This window comes from Acomys minous (genome assembly GCF_964271855.1).
Source record: "Acomys minous genome assembly, chromosome: 1".
Taxonomy (NCBI): Eukaryota; Metazoa; Chordata; class Mammalia; order Rodentia; family Muridae; genus Acomys; species Acomys minous.
The window spans coordinates 127,674,754-127,692,140 of record NC_140483.1 but is presented as its reverse complement, the minus strand read 5'-3'; the positions used below and the strand labels follow the sequence as shown (position 1 = coordinate 127,692,140).

Here is a 17,387-nt window from a genome sequence, read left to right as displayed (position 1 = left end):
TGTTTTATACACTGAAGATTTTCAATCTCTAATCCTGGAATATTCTTACCAAAAGTATATGACTAACTACAGCTCATTTGAGCAACTTAATGCTTGGACTTCTATTCATTTTCACATTCACATGAAAAGCTAGGTTTTATATTATCATGAGGAGATTTCCAAAAAGGTACATCTTTTCATAAGGATGATTCCCATTAGTTTATTGCATAATATTTTAATGTGTTTCCCCTTCTGGAAACCTGTCTTAAAATATCTGTCAACATGTACAAGATACCATACACCAAAGTGCCTAATGCAACTGAGTTCTGTATGCCAACAGAACCCTATGTGCTATAGGATATGATCTTAGCTTCTCTAAGAGGTAGGAAGAGGAGGGGACAGAAAAAGGGGGGTTTAATAGTTTGAGGCCAATCTGAGAAGGCAGTTTTTTAAAAACTAGCATCTGATGCTCCTATTTACTCAGGAGTAAGTCTGCTTTCAAACTAAAACACCTGAGCTGGAAATCAAGCAGCGTGTGCATGGTTGTTCCCCATTGTGCTCCTTCCTACACTTTATAGTCCATCCATTTGAGCATGTGCGTGGAAAGAACTTGGAAACTTAAGGTCATAGAAACCTACATGAGTATTGGTGTTTCTGAACTGTTTGACTTTGGTAAACGATGAGGTTTGTGTCACAGCTTGTAATAAAATGTGTTTCCCATATATTGATGGAGTTATGGCATTCAATTCCACTGGAAGAAACCAGAGACTTGGCCTCAATTCCAGTTCAGGTTAGATTATTCTTACTACTTCAAAAGGAGGGCAGGAAGCATAGGGGCCAAGCAGAAGGGAATTAAGGTGAGGTTTTAAGGTGTGCAGCGGAAAAGTGTATTACAGCTGTCCATGGCATTCACAGCAAGGCAGAAAGTGATTTAGTTCACTCAGTTAGAGTAGTACAAACACTATTTGATTCCTTTCCTATGGCAACAAGCAAAGCAAAGGCAGCTGTTAATATCTCACAGCCCATTGTCCTAGTATTATCACACTTGTAAGCCACTAGATCCCCAGGCATTCCAGAACAAAAGGTAAAATGACCCTTGAGGGATGGATGCCTGGCTCCGTATCAGCTGAGGACCTGTGTGAATTATTACTCAGGTCTGAGCACTCTAGTGACTGGGCCAACACAGTGCCGTCAGGTTAGAGCTGGCTGTCACATTCCCACAACAGACTATGCATGGGTCTGGATTTGCAAAGTGTTTTGTCTTACGTTTAATTAAGGTGTATCATTAGCTACTTTGTTATTGCTATGATGAAATTCTTGACAAGAAACAACCTAAGGGCAGAACACTTTATTTTGACCACCAGTTTTAAAAGTCACAGCATGATGTAAGAGCAGCTGCAGCTTTGACCTTGGGAGCTTGCTCATAGCTGTGCGGACCAGGAAGCAGAATGGCCTGCTTCCCTTTACTTCACCCTGGGACTTCTTGGTGCCTCCCACAACAGGGGAGGCCTAGTCCTTCAGTTAGTGTTCTCTGGAAACACCTAACCGACACCCCAGAGCTTGTGCCTCACTAAGGCCTTAGGCGTTAATTAATCCAGTCAAGCACATAATGGAATTAGCCACCACATGTGCAGTCCTTATTTCAAAGAAGCCTTTTGTTTTCAAACTGCCCTCTCAAGTTGCTGGTTTTCTGTTATATTCAAATCAATTCATCCGTTATTTTACCATCCTCTTTCAAAAGACCTTGTCACCAAACATGTTTTGAAGAGACATCTTTAGTTTTCAGGTACTAGTAAAGGGCATAGAAAGTTTGAAAAAAAATGTTTAATAGTAAAAAATAGCACAGAGAAAAGTAATGAAGAAATGTTCATTTATTTTTTGTAGCTTAAAAAGGGGTAGTTGACACAGCTTAATGATGGTTTAGAGTTTAGTGAGACCAGAGTGCAAATGTTCTACTTTTTAGCAGTTTAAAAAGACAAATTACTTAAATTCTGCGGGCCTCCCTTTCTTACATCTATGGTGAGAGTACTAATGACTGCAGATGCCTCTGATTGTTGTGAAATCTAAGTAAATGAGAAACGCATGGCATAGTATTCAACTGCAGCCGTCAGTAAGAGACAAGTGTACCTTATAGACACGTTACTGTAGTCAAGTGACTTAAGGTCGCCAAGCTTCTCATTTATTTCCCGTTTGTAATAGGTGTAGTAGTGGCTGTTTGTGGTATTGTGAGGGTTAACTGAAGTGAGATCTACAATATACCTAAGTGGAACTACACATTTTTGTGCTTTATTGCTTGAACCAGTTTCAGTGTTAGTTTTTCAAAACATTTTCACCTGTTTATTGTTTTTTATTGATGAAATGTTTGCCATTATTTTATATTAAAGTACATTTGATTTTGTCATACAGTTTGTGAAAGAGACTGATAATGAAGTAAGAATGCGACTCTTGCAGTTTGTCACTGGAACCTGTCGCTTACCTTTAGGAGGATTTGCCGAGCTCATGGGTAAATGCAGATCCACTGCAGTTTCTATGAAGTTAGTTTTGTGATAATAGTTGTTAAATATGCAGTAGTGTTAAATGTAATGACTAGTTTTGGGTGGGTTATAGGTAAGGTTTCTATCATAAAAAAGAAACAGCCATTGGTGCTGAAAACGTGTGTGTCTTGGCCACTGTTCTATTGCTGTGAAGAGACCCCATGACCATGGCAACTCTTACAAAGGAAAGCAGTTACTTGGGGCTGCCTTACAGCTTCAGAGGTTTGTCCATTGTCACGGCAGAGAGCATGGCCAGAATCCAGGCAGGCATGGTGCTGGAGGAGGAGCTGAGTTATACATCTGGACCCACAGGCAGCAGGAGGAGAAAGACTGAGCCTAGCAATGGCGTTTGAAACCTCAAAGCCTATCCCCCAGTAGCACACTTCCGCTAGCAAGGCCACACCTCCTAATTCTTTCAAATAGTGCCATTCCCTGGTGACCAACCATTCAAATCTAGGATCCTGTGGGGCCAATCTCATTCAAACCACCACAATTTGTGAGATAAAATGGAAGTGTCATCAAAGAGGAGATGGCTGAGAGCTAGGGAAGGAAGCCTGTGTAAAAAGAGTTACCTTTCTCCCTGTGGATATAATTCTTACCTCAGTATCTCTGCAGCACCAAAAAGCTTCCCAGTGCAGAAGTAGATTATCGTATGAAATTGTCAGTTTTCTCTGTATCATTCATATAACAACGTGACATGCTTCTGTTAGTTTTAAAGGACAAACCAGATAAACATTAACTTATCTTATATTTTTGATTTAGGAAGCAATGGGCCTCAAAAGTTTTGTATTGAAAAAGTTGGCAAAGACACCTGGTTACCAAGAAGCCATACATGGTAAGTTCCAGAGTCCTAGACAGGAAGGTGAGGGCCAGAGAGGGTTTGGTTGTTGTTGTCTTATTTTGTTTTGTCTTTTTGGTAGCAGATAAGAGCCATTATAGTGACATATTTATTAAACAGAATTTCAACTCTGTGAGCAGAATCATAGTGTTCTGTAACTAAATGCTCTAGAGTGAGTTGGTATAGCTTTAGTAGTGTGTCATTGGTTCAGTGAATATTTAGAGTACCCATTATATAGCAAGTAAGATGGAATCACTCTTGGCATTTTTATGAAGTGTACTTGTAGGGCAGAAAAGATAAACAAATACCTAAAAGGAAAAGTGTGCTGTAACAATTGGAGTGAATCTTCTATGGACTCAGCTGATGAGACAGATTCCTTGGAAAGGTCAATGTTTAACTTAAGTTTAATAAATAGTCTGCTATAGGAAAAAGTAGAATATTCTTGGAATAGATGCTGAAGAAAGCAACACCCCTGAATCAAGAACTGCAATTTCACTCAAGTGACTGGAACAAAGTGAGTCAGAAAACGTGAACAAAATTGACTGACTTAGTGAGGCAGAAAATGTGAATATAATTGGAAAAAATGATTTAGCCCATTTTATTCTTGTAATTTGGACTTCCTTATAAGGGAAATTAAAGGTTTAAAGAACTAAAAATAACAAGTAATGGGATTTGAGAGAAATCATCTAGTAAGAGTAACAAAGAAGTGGATGAAAGTGAATGCATTATTCCCACCACAGTTGATAACTTCCAGATGAGTGGTTCCTTTAGGAACTCAAAGCTATTTCCATCCTAAGCCATGAGTTGGCTTTTCATTGCCTTGGTGTTTCTATATGTGTAGAAACAATAGTGGCTAAATAAGTGAATAAAATAAAACAAATAAAAGCAGGAATGCCAAGCTATTCCCTGGGCATTTATGAAGCACTAAATATTGTGTTTGTGAACTCTTGATGTTTGAATGTATGTGTGTTCTCACATTAATATTCAAGTTATTGACATATATTCCTTATATATAGTGTGAATTTGATACAGACATCTTCGTGCAAATACATCACATACTTTGACCAAGTTAAATCTCCTCCTCTCCCCCACCACACTCCCCATTATTTCCGTTCATTCCCTGAGTCTTGCTTCCACTTTGATGTCCCATACATGTGTACATATGATATGTGTCATACTTTGCTTAATATATTATGTTATTTGAATATTTTCTTTCAGATGACATAACTTCATTCTTTGAAGTAAAATATAATTGTTAGTGTACATATGCACCTCATTTTCCTTGTAGGCTCATAGCATAGTTTGCCTTTCTGAATACTGTTGAAACATAGGCTACAGGGATCACTGTGGTCTATTGCTTTAGAAACCTTCTTCACATATATACCTAGAATGGCATGACTGGGTCATCTTGTAGATATTATATTTTTAGTTTTTCTGGGAACCCTGCTAACTGGTTTCCATAGCAGATGGACTGTTTACATTTCCACCAGCAGTACATTAGGGCCATCTTCCTCACATCTTTACCAGCATGTGTTCTTGTCTTCAGGGTAGCCGTTCTGACTGGGATGACACAGAATCTCAGTGTAGTTTTGATTTGTATTTCCCTCATAGCTAAGTACAATTAATTTTTTTTCTGTATATTTATTGGCCATTTCTTTATCTTGGGAACTGCCCATTTCACTAGTCCATTTGATTTGGTTGCTTGGCTTTTAGTATTTAATCATTCATATCCTCTTGTCATTAATCAAATGTATAGCTGGCAAGTCTTTGCCCTGCTCTCTAGACTGTCTGCTCACTCATTTGTTTCTTTTTGACATGCAGGTTTTGTAAATTCATGGGAACCTATTTTTCAATACTTGTTTTACTTCCTGAGTTATAGGACTACATTTCTGAGCGTCCTCTCTATGGAAGTATTTTTCCTTTGCTTTCTCCTAGCAGTTTCAAGTATTCCATTTGACAAACTTTAAATTAATAGGAGGTAAAGAATAAAAAAAAATATTTTTTTATACATGGACATCCATTTTCTAGCACTATTTGTTGAAGAACATATATTTTCTTTTTTAGCATGGATTTTTTTTTTTGAATCTTTGTCAAAAGTCAGTTGGTTTTAGCTGTTTGGATTTATTTCTGGGTTATTTATTTTATTGTGTTTATCTGTTTTGTTTTTTGGCTTTCTAGTATAACTTGGAATTGGGTAAAATAGTATCTGCAGCATTGTTCTCTTTGCTCAGGATTCCTTTGCCATTTGAGATCTTTTGAAACAGACTATAAGAGCCACCATAGAATGTCAATGTCCTTTAAGTACATACCTAAGGGATGGTATAACTATGCTTTCATATAAATTTTAAGACTAAGTTTTCTCTGTGTAGAATGCCATTGGAATCTTAATGGAGAATGCATTGAATCTGAATATTTCTTTCAGTAATATGGTCATTTTTATAATATTAATTCTACTAATCCATGAACATAAGTGGTCTTTCTCTCTCTTGGTGTCTACTTCTCTCTTGAGCATTTTAATAATTTTGTTATAGAAGTGTTTCACTTTTATCCCCAGCCTTATTCATTGGTGGGTTTTTGTTTTAAAACTATTGTGGATGGGAGTATTTGCTTAATACTTGGCAAGGTCATTCTTGGTGTAGAAGAAAGCTACCAATTTTTATGTTGATTTTTGTGTCCTGCTACTTTCAGTGTTTATTAGTTGTAAAATCTGGTGTTTATGGTCTCTGACATAAAGGATCATACTGTGTAAGTATAAAGGTATCCGATTTCTTTCCTATTTGTTTCCATCTGTTATTGTTTTAGTTAATACTAAATGAACTATGTGAAATAAGAGTAGGGAAAGTAGCTGTTCATTTGTTTTCCTGGCTTAGTGGAAATGGTTTGATTTGCTTGTTTCCTGCTCACTTACCACAATGTTGATTATAGATTTGTCATGTATGCCCTTTTACTATGTTGAAGTACATTGCTACAATTCTTAGGCTTCTCAGGGCTTTTATCTTGAAGTGATGTTCTACCATCAAAAGTCTTTTCTTATATTGGCCTTTTCTATATCCATTGATATGATCAGGCGACTTCTGATTTTGAGTGTATTACTATGAGGTAATAAATGACTGATTTCCATATTTTGCATAATTCTTGAATTCCTGAAATGAAACTCAGTCATAATGAATGTTTTTCTCCAATTTTCCATGTATGAGTTTTTGCCTGTATGGGTGTCTGTACTTCATGACTGTGCCACTGGAGGCCAGAAAGCATTGGATCCCTAGGAACTGGAGTTACAGATGGGTATGAGGCACTATGTGAGTGCTTGGACATGAACCTTGGTCCTCTGGAAGAGCAAACAGTGCTTGTTACTGTTGAGCCATCTCTCCAGCCTCATGACTGAAATTTTTGGTGTTTTATTCAATTTGACTCACCAGTACTTTCTTGAAAACTGTTACATCAGTGTTCATCAGGGATAACATCCTATGATTTTCTCTCTTTTTGCTTTATCCACTTTAGGTAGTACTAGCCTTATAACATGAATTTGTTCAACTCCTTTGTGTTATGGAGTGTTTTGAGGAGTGCTAGTATTAGTTTTGTTTAAAGGCTGGTGGCATTTATTAGTGAGTCCATTTAAATTTTTTAAAAATGTGGGCAGCAATGGTTACTGTTTTATTCTACTTAAGTTGTTTATAGCCTCTAAGTGTAATTTTATGGTGGTAAAAGTATTAGCTTAACAGGTTTGCGTTTTCATTGAAATAAACTTGAAAGACATGTTCAGAAAATGTATTAACTTAAAAATGTTCTTCATTGGGGTGACAATATTAAAAGATAAGATCCTGAGGTCAGTAACTGAAGAAAATAGAGCATCAGATCACTCAAGAATGATCAAGGGCAAAGAAATAGAAGGCCACGGCACTATTCCTCATCCATATGTATACAATGAAATAAGTCCTCTAAACCGAAGCCTTAAGTGAATGAAGCACAACCAAAAAATATATATTAAGAAATTCAGAAATGTTACATAGCTGACCAAGGTGTGCCTCAGAAACAGAACACTTTTACTATTGGCTTTAGAGGAAACAACATGTTGTTGGATTTTAGTTATGGAAAAAGATGAAGAATTAAGACTACAATAGACTGAAAGCCATGAAACAAGCTCAGACCAAACCCAAAACTGTTTTGAGATGGGGTTGGGATTTAATTCAAACAAGGGAAAATAGAAATCAGTATTCTAATAAACAAATGGATAAAAATAAGTGATCACAATGACTTTGATTTGTAATAATTTGTAATAACTAAAGTAAACAGTGATCTCATCTGTGATGCATTAGCCTTAATGATTTTCAGTAAGATGGGCCATGGTGTCCTACTGCTGTCATCTTTACAATAATGTAGCAGCTTTAAACTTCACTAGATTTAGAACAATTTTTCAGGTTACATGGAAAATACATGGGCAAGTCTCTTCCCTTTTTAAAGATAGATTAGCAAATTTGATTTTGTCCATTTTGAGTACATCAGACTCAAATCCAGACCTAAAGAACAGTACTTTGGTATTTATAGAAGCACCAATAAAAAAAATGAGTGTGTTTTATTAACACCTCCATCCTTTATGAAGCAGCACAAACAGAATGACCAATTTCTTGAAACAGATCTCTTTGAAGTATTTTCAAATAATCTTTTGTCTTGGTTTTCAGCGTAACATTTCCTAAATTAAATATTTACTAATAATCCAAAAATGACTGTGCTTATTTTAATCTAGTGGGGGGGGGGGAAACTGTCAGTCGTGTTAGGCTAAAATAGAAGCAAAGAGCCGTGTGAGATGCTGTAGGCAAACTTAGAAGAGGCTCTAGCATTTAAGCTGGTTGTTGTAAAAAGATGAGACATTCATATGGAGGGTTCTAGGCCAAAGAGAGACAAAGCATATGACAATAAAGAAGAGTGTACACTGTGTTAAAAAGTATAAGCTGACACTAGCCTTCCATCTGTCATCCTGCATCTTCTGTGGCTTTAGCAGCAAAGGGTTCTAAGTGTGCTGTAAGCTAGTGTATCTTTTTAGCAAAGTGCCTCAGGCAGTGTTGTAAAGCAGCATAGGGTTGAGACAGAGAAGTATATACAAGCGTGTAATGAAAATAGAAATGATCAGGAGTCACAAAATTGGGTTAGTAGAATGACAGAATTTGGCAAAGGGGTGTCTAAAAGACTGTTGACTTTGCTACATGACTATACTGAAAAGAGAAGTTTTTGTTCCTAACTTCAATTACCGCGAAGTCTTTCTTTCTTGGAGCGGAACATAGTTTAAAATGAAAGGCAATCAATATATGGTCTCAATTGCTACCAACAATATATTTAAATTTAATATGAAGAAACTATTTTGTTAACGATGGCTTGCATAACTCTTGAAATTGGCTACCTTTTCTTACTTTATGAGCTTTCCTAACTTGCACGGGCCGGGGAAAGGGCAGGTACGAAGTGTACAATAAGTAAATGAAGGTACAGAAAGGTTTTGAATCTTTCCTCATAGTTTCACTAAACCACTGAATCCACAGGTACTTGGGTCTAGTGAAGCTAGTCAGTACTGTATTTTAGAAATTGAATATTATTCTTTTTAAGTTTTAGTATTTTTATTTTCATAATTCAGCCTCAGGCAAGAATTGATGTTAGAAGGACTTGAAAATGGTCAGTTTGTGGATTAAAATATAATATGGTGAGATTATTTAAAGAGACAAAAATGTGTATCTATTTACTGACTGTCTCTATCAGAACATAAAATCTGTGAGAGAAGGGACGTAGGATTTCCATCACTGTATGATTGTATTACCAGCTACTGGAACATCTTCCATACAAAACTTCTCAGAAAACAAATAAATAATGAATGGATGTATGAAGTTAATTCTTATGGAGACTCATCACTCATGACACAGAAATAGCAAAAGGAAACTGATTTTTAAATCCAGTCATTATACATATTGATATTTGTAATTCTGTTATCCTTTGGCAAATAAGTAGATATTTTGTCTTAAATTTGAATAGATTCCTCTGAAATTTAGGTGTGTTACTATGCTAATTACTATATTAAATTATTAGGATACCTTTGGCAAAGTTTTTAAATACATAATATTCAGGTTTCAATGTGCTGTTAAAGAATACTGTATTAGAAATCTCTTCAGTTTATTTTATTGAAAACGTCTGATTTTGTTTTTGTTTTTGTTCAGTTTTAATCGCTTGGATCTACCACCATATAAGAGTTATGAACAACTAAAGGAAAAACTTCTTTTTGCAATAGAAGAGACAGAGGGATTTGGACAAGAATGAATATGGATTCTTGTCTTGGAGGAGCTCTTGCATTTAAATACCCCAGCCAAGAAAAATTGCACAGATAGTGTAAATAAGCTGTTCATTCTGTACAGTTAATTTTCTGAACCTCGCAAAGTATAAATGTTTTCCGTTCTTCCACAGAAATATGCAAAACATTTCATCATTTTCTAGTTTATTTATTGTTCCCTTGAAATGACTGACCAGGAAAAAAATCATCCTTAAATTTTGAAGCAAGAGAATTTATTAAGAAATCTATATCTATATAAGCATATATGACCGTGGCTCTAGTTTTATAGAGCACCAGGTGTATTAAACATGGCAACTATTCATTCACAGAGTTCTGAATTTGCTTTGCCTTGTTTCTGTTATCCAGGGGAAAAGTACAAATGTTCCATGTTCTTCTCCCTAGGTGACATCTGATTGTGTTTAGTTGCATGTCTGTTCAGGAAGGTATTTAGGGCTTAGGCCAACCCTTACTTTAAGTGTATTTTTTAAATGCTGCTGGCTTTTCGGAAGACAAATACTTCAACTTACTAAGTTGTTCTAAATGAATAGTAAAAAAATCCCATCATTGTTATATCGGTAGATGCAGAAGTCCTGTAATAGATCAGTAGTTGCAGGGCAGCTGGAATTGAGCTGCTGAGCAGCAGAAGTCTAGTTACATGTTACTTTGGGGTGTTGGCTATTTGTGGAAATTAAAAGAATCTGGCATTTCTGTACTTAACATTTTTAAACTTCATGTAATGTTCTTCAAATTTAATTAATAAATTGATAGTTTAATACATAGGGATATATAAAAGGTACTGAACTTTGCCGCTTTTGTGCTCAAGGTTTAGTTTTATGAAATCAGTGATGTAATTAAATCAATTGAAAAGCTGCAGAAGTATTTAAATGTCATACTAAGAACTTTGTATTAGTGTTTGAAAATCCCCCTTTCAAATTCATCAAAGTTGTTTCTAAATCCAGTAGGTAGGTCAAAAAATCCTTTGTGACCCCCACTTTATATAGATAAGTTTTTCTCCAAATAACATTGATTTTCATTATAAGGGCATTCATGGTGATGAAAAAAAATTAAAATCTAATGTGAATGATACTGCTACTTTTAGCAAACTGGGCTTCCTAATATAAAAAATTCATTTTCATTTTTATTCTTTCAATATACACTGCAAAGTTCATTAACATACCATTTTGTAACTACAAAATTCACTTAGAATTACAACTTCTATCCACTAGTTGAGCTTTGCCAAGATTTTATTTTTCTACATAGATTATGTTCTTCAGTTTTATTCAGAATTCAAAACAAACAAACAAAAAAAACTAAATAAAAGCAGTAGTCTGCTTAATTGGACAAACTATAGAAAATCTGGTTATTTTAAAGCTTAAAGAACTTTTAAAATTCTAATATATGATAAGCCATATAGTAGAAAATGGACAGTCTTCAAGTCCTACATAAATTATGCTGTAAAATAATAAACTTGCTATGACAGAAAGTATTGGCTCTTATTCAGTGGAGATATTTGAGATGATCATTTTGAAGATATGGTTCAAAGTGGCTTTCAGGTAGGATTTCAGGAGCTGGTCCTTTTGTTATGTTACCTTGCATCAGTGGGAGAGCCCAGAAGACCAAACCAGTTTTCTGGGAAGACTAGTTTGCAGACCTCACCAGGCTCTTCTATTCTTTCATACCCAGTAGTTAACTACTCGATAGTGACCATAAAATGTCTTACAGAGATATGATTCACCTCCTGCCTTCGTTCCTTCCCATCACTTTTTGGAACTGGACCCACTACACCAGGCCCACTGAACAGAATCAGAGAAAATGGGAGGTGAGGAAGTCTCAGAGGCAGACTAATAATGATACTTTATTATAGTGACAATTCCCAAAATCACCAATAAATGAGCCAAGGCTATGGGCTATAGGTTTAAAACAGTTTTACCAATCAGTTCAGTCATCTGTCTTTGGAAAAGAAGTTACAATTTCATTTTTTGTTTTGTATTTTGTATTTTTTTCTGTGCTTCCTAGGCAATTGAAAATGAAAATATTAATATTTTCTCCCATTGATTTCAATTAACCACCTAATTCTTCTGAAAACTAAGTAAGGTGTTGTATATCTACTCCCATTGATGGACAACCTCACTCATGTTTAGGGCTGAAAAAGACGCTAACTAGTAAGCCGCTTCTGAACTGAGAAAGCTCCTGACATATAGGAGGGAGCTGTAACTGGGTTTCCCTGAAATCTGAAAATTCTTACAATTGCATGCTCTGAGCTGTCACATTAGGAGATTCTGGTTCTTGGAGAACCATGTAGATGCTCTAGCTAACATGTTCATTTTCTGAAAGAAGGCCTAGCCTTGCCCTAGTCATGGTTCCTGCCCTGCAGTGTTCTGAGTAAACTGATGGCAAACAAATGTAGTTTATGTAGGCTATTGAATCCTAACATTTAATTAAGCATAACATGATCTAGTAAACACTGAAGTAGCAAAACAAATCAGTTGTTGAAACATGAAGTAAATGTTCTCCTGTCACATACCCTACTTTTCATAATCTGTTGAGCAGAGAAATCAAGTGTAAAGTCAACTGGGAATTTGATACAAACCTAAAAGTTCTATTTCCTGAATTCTAAACATTTGACTCCAATATTAAACCAAGCAATACAATTAAAATGAGGATGGTATTTCTTTTTTCTTCCTTTTTTGGTTTTTGAGACAGGGTTTCTCTGTCTAGCCTTGGCTGTCCTGGACTTACTTTCTACAGGCTGGCCTCAAACTCACAGAGACCCACCTGCCACTGCCTCCCTGAGTGCTGGGATTAAAGTTATGCACCATCACGTCTGGCCTTTCTTTTTAATACTAATTCTAGGTCTTTTTCAGAACCATTCTTTTAGTCCTTATGATTAACTTGGTGCTTTGTTTTCATTATGCTCTTTTAAAGAAGATATGAGTCTAACAGCCATGTCATAGCATCCATTGCCTGTTGATAGGCCACACTGGAAATTTTGTTATGAGAAGTGACAACATGAGGGGGAAGGGCGCAACCAACAACCAAAAAGACCCCCAGCTTTCCCAGGTTGTGCTCAGAAGCCTAGGTTCCCCTGTTCACTGCACCACAAATAAATAAGCCTGAATTCAGGTTTCATACATCCTCAAAGAAAGGAGACGGACTTAAGCAAAGGAAATCACCGATTGCCTGTGTCTATAGTATGGTTAGCATATACAATACTACAAGCTCTGTGTGCATGGGGAAATTAAACTTTTCAAACAAAACGAGGTCTGGGATGCACACAAAAACAGAGTCTGATGGGAATTTTGCAAAAGGACAAGTAATGGCATTAAAGGGTGTACTCTCTGAGCAGTGGTCTCACATTTGAGTATGCATCAAGAACCAAGGTGAATAAGGCTCCTGGAAGTCAAAACAAAGGCTGAGAAAGTACACAGAATCCTGTGTGCTCCTGCCATTTATAACACAGGGAAAATAAGTACACATAAAATCTTAGGTCATTTTTACTTACTAGAATATATTCACTATACAAAATAATGGGTTTCATTGTCACATCTTCACATATGCTCTGACATGTCCAGTCCATCATTACCTCCTTTCTCTTCTCAAGAAATCTGCCTTCTACTTTCATGTCATTTTTTGTTTGTTTGTTTGTTTTTTAAATTTGGATCCACTTGCGGGATCCATCTGAGTTTATATCGCCTTAACAAGATCATCTTCACTTCCATCCCTTTGGCTGCAAATGAGGTAATTTCACCTTTTTTGGCTAAATAAAACTGAGTTGTGAATATATACATTTTCTTTGCAGTGATTCCATAACTTGTTTTTAAACATGAATGAGAACTGCCTTTATTTTTAATAGCTACAAATTAGAAAAAAAGTAAATAGCTAAAAGATTACATTTTTCTAAGAGTACTGAAATAACAAATGTACAGCAGATCAGGTGTAGGGTGTGTGAGGAGTGTGAAAGGGCTGGAAATGGCTGGGTTTCACTATAAACAGCACCAGACCTCTGAAATTAAACAATTCCTATCTGCCTGTGGTAGAAGTTATAAAAATCTATATAATAAAGTCATTAAGAGGTGAAGACGTCTAGAAGTCATAAAGTCTGAATTAGGGTCTACAGATCCTTCCAGTACATTTCTTAGTTTGGTGTTACATGTTGCCCAAGTGCAAACAGGAAGATGGGTATTCAGAACCTGCTTGTACTATATTATGTATTTCTTGTGAATCTTAAATTTTCTATTAAACATTTTTACATATACATTTATATTATTACACATACATACAATATACCAGCTATAGCAAGAAGAACCATGACACAGAATCTTAATTATTTTAAAATAAAGGTCTATAAAACATCAGAAGATAGATTCCCCCAATCCATAAAAGTCTTTATTGCTGAAAAATACCTCATTTCACAAAAATAACTTTACAGAAATAATTGTGTGTGTGTGTGAGTGCTAGGAAATAATTCCAGAGCTTTGTGCTGATAACAGAAATTATACTTAAAAAGCCATTCTAAAGAATAAATCTACAGAAGCAACTGGGATATACATATGGTAAAGGCCTTGCTTAAGAAGTCAAGGCCCTGGATCTTAATGTTAAAAAAAATTAAATTCTTTAGCATAATAATATTAACATAAATTAGATAGATAGACTGGGTATGAAAAGTAGCTCAAGTTCATAAGTAGACAATGAAGATATGAAGTGACTGTTGACAAAAGTCGGGAGGAGTGGAGAAAAAGATGACACAGTAACAAAAACCCTCATATGAAGATAGTTATCATGCTTTTAAGCAATCAAACCACCTACAGCAAAACTGGAAATGAACTTAGAAAATGAAACAGTAGTTAATTTTAAAGTCATGAATACGAAAGCCAAAGAAGATTGAATATAATTAGCTGGAGCCCCAGACAACGAGATGGAACATGATTCTCAGGCTGATCTGGATTGAAGGACAGTTGCTAATAATCATATTGGCCTCTCCAAAGAGTCTGTGTTGTAAGAGGTGGGGAGAAATTTTCTGTATTAAAATCATCTGTGCTGCAAGTCAAATTCTGGTCTCAAAAAGCAGGGTTTTTGGACAGTTAAGGAATTCTAAGAATGTCTTCTTATGAGGTGATGTGACAGGTGTGATAATGTATTTGTGTTTGCTTTGGAAGATATTCTGAAAAGCAGCTGAGATATTTAAGAATATAATAACATCTGCAATTTCAAAGGTGTAAAAATACATTATAGCAAAATATTAATAATACCTTGAATCCAAGAATGAAATATATGTCCAATGTTTATGTTTGAAAGTTTACATGGTCAAACAGGAACAGCATGCACGTACACATTTTGCTGTAACTTATTATAATATTACAGTTATCGCGTGATTTTGAGGAAATATACCCATGCATAGTCTCACATTCATTCAGTGTAAGTGGCATCCAAGCTCCAGTTGTTGCAAAAGTGTAAATTTACAGTGGTGGCACATCGGATTCAAATGATAATACCCTACCTAGTAAATATGTCTGTTTCCTTTTCATCCTGAAATCTGTGTCCCCCCATTCTACAAAGGATTACAATTTGTCAAGTGACAAATTCAACCCATCTATGATGGTGTCCAACATTTGAAAAGGAACATTGTTCCATAGGATTTTTTCTAGTTCAGGCTGGCTCTAAGAAACATCACTTCAGTTCTTTATACCAGGAACCCTCAACATCATAAACACCTCATTTCCATTCTGCCATAGCAACTGTCCATCAAATTCAACGTGAGAATCATTCCCTCATATGCCCCTGTTCACAAACCTTTTGAAGACCTTTCATTGTGGTGCAATCAACACTTACATACCCCATACCATTTTCTCCTATTGTTCTGAATTGAAAACGTCTGTCTGAACCCGGGAAATGTACTGCTGCCACTCTTGGGGCAATGTGGTAGTTTCTTTTACCCACCTTTTTTTCTTTTTTGTAAAGAAACTCAGAATTTTTTTTACATTTATTCTGTAAAATGGTCACACATAAAGGAAATGGGGAAAGCCATACAATCATGATGGTTAAGGTATCATCTTTGTATTAAGTATGTTGTTGCCTTCTCCAAAAAGTTCTCAGTTCTTGTCACAAACCTGTAAGCAACTGAGCAGCTTCTGTCTGTATCTAAAGTGGAAAAACACACATTACATATAAGTAGTGCAGCCTAACTTATAAAACTTAAGTTTATAAAATAAACTGGTTTCCAAGAGTTTCAAGATAACAAAGACAGAACATATAAGAATCATCAGATGAGACTCCGAGAGCATCCTAACTGGTATCCTTAGCCTTCCGCAGCCCACCCCAACCCTGTTCCCCTGCAGTGTCAGAAACTGAACCACATCCTTGTGCATGTTAGGTAAGCATCTATGCCTGAGCTGCTTGTGTTGTAGCAACCACATCCAATCAGATGTACATTATAGATGTACATCAGCTTTACACTGCAGCAAGCAACTTATAACATTTGGTGACAGTAACTAAGAAGTTCTCACTTTAAAATATAAAGGTTCATATACAAACGAGCCCTCGAGCTTTCCACAGTTCATTTATTTACTAATGCCTCAATGAAAGCCTACCTGCCTTACTTTATTACAGATATTTTACCTGTTTATCTTCTTCTGTGTGTGATGGGTAACCTTTGGCTTTTGCCAGCCAGAAAGCAGCAAGCTTTTTGTTGTTTAGCTTCAAGTATGTCTTTCCTAAAAGCAGCAAGTTTTTGCTGTAGAAGTTTGGATCTACTGTATATAAGAAGGAGAAAAAAAATCAGCTCCAAAGAAATAGTGTTTTTATTTTTATAGATTTAATGTTTTGTCTAAATTTTAATAAAATTCTATGGTTAAAAAATCATCAGGCTAATGCAATTCTCTCTCCTCTCTCTTTTTCTCTCTCTCCAACCTTATCTCAGAAAAAAAAAAACCTAAGATAATTATGATATATTGAATGTACTTATGGGCTGTGTACATTATTATACCATGGTCTCACTTTAAAGTATCTTCATGCTGATAAAACATGAGCTGTTTTCTTTTTAAACCCCCCGTCATTACTGTATCCCAATTGCCTAGAACAATGTAGGAGAAATAACATATACTTAGTACATCTGTTCAGTGAGTGAGGGAATGCATGGATGAAATCATGGCTAACACAAATTCATCAACATTTGCTAAATATCTTCTATACATAGGCACAGAGAGAAACATAAATGCAACTAATGCTTTACCACATAGAAACTCCAGAGTGCTACAAGAAGCCACATAAGAAAACAACTAATTGAGAGTTAAGTATCTTGGAGGATGAGCCGGGTTTTAAGAGAGAACAGAATCTTCTTGATTGAGGGAGAAGTACACACAAAGCTAGGCATGTGAGAGTAGAATAGTGGTAATCAGAAGCTGGGAAGGGGAGGACACAGGAAGGTTAGATGGGTGGGTGTCACAGAATACAGCACAGTAGGGAAATGTTTATAACAGTTTACTATGTATTTTTAGAAGACTTACAAGACTTCAGTACTTCCCAAAATAAATATGATAAATGCAAGAGATAGAGAGAACTACTTTGATTTGATAATTATATCTTAAATGAATGTACTGAATTACCAGTGCTCCATAAACATGTACAATTACATGTTAAATAAAAAATAATTTTCTAAGAAGCCTGCGAGTGAAGTATAAAGAATTCTCTAACTTACTTTGGAGAGACACAGTTCTGTGCAGTCCAAGTGAGC

The 17,387-nt window shown here is 35.8% G+C and overlaps 2 protein-coding genes across 7 annotated transcripts in view; one reads left to right on the top strand and one right to left on the bottom strand.

The window, feature by feature from the left end:
* WWP1 (WW domain containing E3 ubiquitin protein ligase 1) overlaps positions 1-17,387 on the top strand; it is a 100,146-nt gene that overhangs the window by 78,237 nt on the left and 4,522 nt on the right. For 5 of the 6 annotated variants that reach the window (XM_084794044.1, XM_084794041.1, XM_084794042.1 and 2 more), the window contains exons 22-24: positions 2,386-2,482; positions 3,276-3,348; positions 9,549-13,445. In XM_084794044.1, the coding sequence (XP_084650170.1) occupies positions 2,386-2,482; positions 3,276-3,348; positions 9,549-9,648 (270 nt within the window). In that variant the 3' untranslated portion in view covers positions 9,649-13,445. Of the gene's footprint in view, positions 1-2,385; positions 2,483-3,275; positions 3,349-9,548; positions 13,446-17,387 lie in introns of those variants that run through there. The other variant, XM_084794043.1, reaches the window with a different exon arrangement.
* RMDN1 (regulator of microtubule dynamics 1) overlaps positions 14,019-17,387 on the bottom strand; it is a 37,676-nt gene continuing 34,307 nt past the window's right edge. Inside the window, exons 9-10 of the mRNA XM_084794190.1 lie at positions 16,274-16,407; positions 14,019-15,796 (exon numbers count right to left, since the gene is read on the bottom strand). Of these exons, the coding sequence (XP_084650316.1) occupies positions 15,758-15,796; positions 16,274-16,407 (173 nt within the window). The 3' untranslated portion in view covers positions 14,019-15,757. The remainder of the gene's footprint in view (positions 15,797-16,273; positions 16,408-17,387) is intronic.